At 39.2% G+C, this 1,362-nt stretch overlaps 1 protein-coding gene across 1 annotated transcript; it reads left to right on the plus strand.

The window, feature by feature from the left end:
* The first annotated feature begins 587 nt into the window (after positions 1–587).
* On the plus strand, positions 588–1,133 carry LOC131628457 (uncharacterized). Its single transcript, XM_058899298.1, has 2 exons — positions 588–663; positions 796–1,133. Exons 1-2 carry the CDS (start codon positions 588–590, stop codon positions 1,131–1,133), a joined length of 414 nt encoding a protein of 137 aa, XP_058755281.1.
* The last annotated feature ends 229 nt before the right edge of the window (positions 1,134–1,362 follow it).

Genomic DNA, 1,362 nt, shown 5'->3' on the forward strand with positions numbered 1-1,362 from the left:
TCAACAGATTCGTAGGTTTCCAGAGTTGGTAAACAACTGTAAAATCTATGAAGAGGACAACAGGGCTTATTCGGCTCTCTACAAGAGTTTGAGTAAGAAAAGAGGAAAGAAAAATCTGAATTGGAGAAACCTTACAGTACCCTAGCTTACAAGGGAAAGCATAATGCGGTTGATGGCAAGAGGCCAAGTGGGGGAGGTGTTTCTCCCAATCCTATTAAGTGTTTCAGGTGTGGTGGCATGGGTCACTGTGCTAATGAATGCCAGTCTGATGTGAAGAAATGTTTTAAGTGCGGACGACCGTGTCACGTTGTGGCATATTGTAGGACCAATATACCTACATGTTACAAACGTGGAGAACAGGATCACATAAGCACCAATTGTGAGAAGCCTGAAGAAGTCACAAGCAGATGGGAAAGTGTTTGCATTGGCAGGGTCTCAGCCTACTAGTGCAGATCGTTTGATCAAAGGTACTTTCTATGTTCATGATACTCCTTTGATTGCTATTATTGACACGGGTGCGACCCACTCATTTATTTATGTTGAATTTGTGAAAGATTAGGACTTGTGTCGTCTACTTTAAGTAAGGGATGGTGATTGATACTCCTTCCATGGGGTCAATAACCACTTCATTGGTGTCCTTGAACAGTCCTATATCAATTCTTGGTAAGGATTTCAGAGTGGATTTAATCTGTTTACCACTCAATGAGTTGGATGTTATCTTGGGGATGAATTAGCTAGAGTTCAATCGTGTTTGTATTAACTGTTACAACAAGACGTTGTTGTTCCTTACTCCAGAAGAAGAGGAATTGGCTGATTATTTAGTCGCCAAGGAATTAAGAGCATTATTGGAAGATGAAGCCAAAGTGTTCGCGATGTTTGCCTCGCTATATGTTGAGAGCAAGACGTCGATTATTGAATTACTCGTATCGTGCGAATTTCCAGAAATATTTCCACATGATATTTCAGAGTTACCTCCAAAGAGAGAAATTGAATTTGCTATTGATCTTGTTCCTGGTACCAGACCTATATATATGGCACCATATAGGATGTCGGTGTCAGAGTTAGAAGAATTGAAATCGCAACTAGGATATTTACTTGATAAGAAATTTATTAGACCTAGTGTGTCACCGTAGAGAGCTCCAATGTTATTGGTTAATAAGAAAGACGGTAGTATGTGACTCTGCATTGATTATCATCAGTTGAATAAAGTGACAGTAAAAAATAAGTATCCACTTTTGAGGATTGATGAATTGATGGATCAACTTGTAAGGGCGCGAGTATTCAGTAAAATTGATTTGAGATCGGGTTATCATCAAATTCGAGTTAAAGAGGATAGATAATATTCAGAAGATAGCCTTTCGT

This window comes from Vicia villosa, unplaced genomic scaffold (assembly GCF_029867415.1).
Source record: "Vicia villosa cultivar HV-30 ecotype Madison, WI unplaced genomic scaffold, Vvil1.0 ctg.000455F_1_1, whole genome shotgun sequence".
Lineage (NCBI taxonomy): Eukaryota > Viridiplantae > Streptophyta > Magnoliopsida > Fabales > Fabaceae > Vicia > Vicia villosa.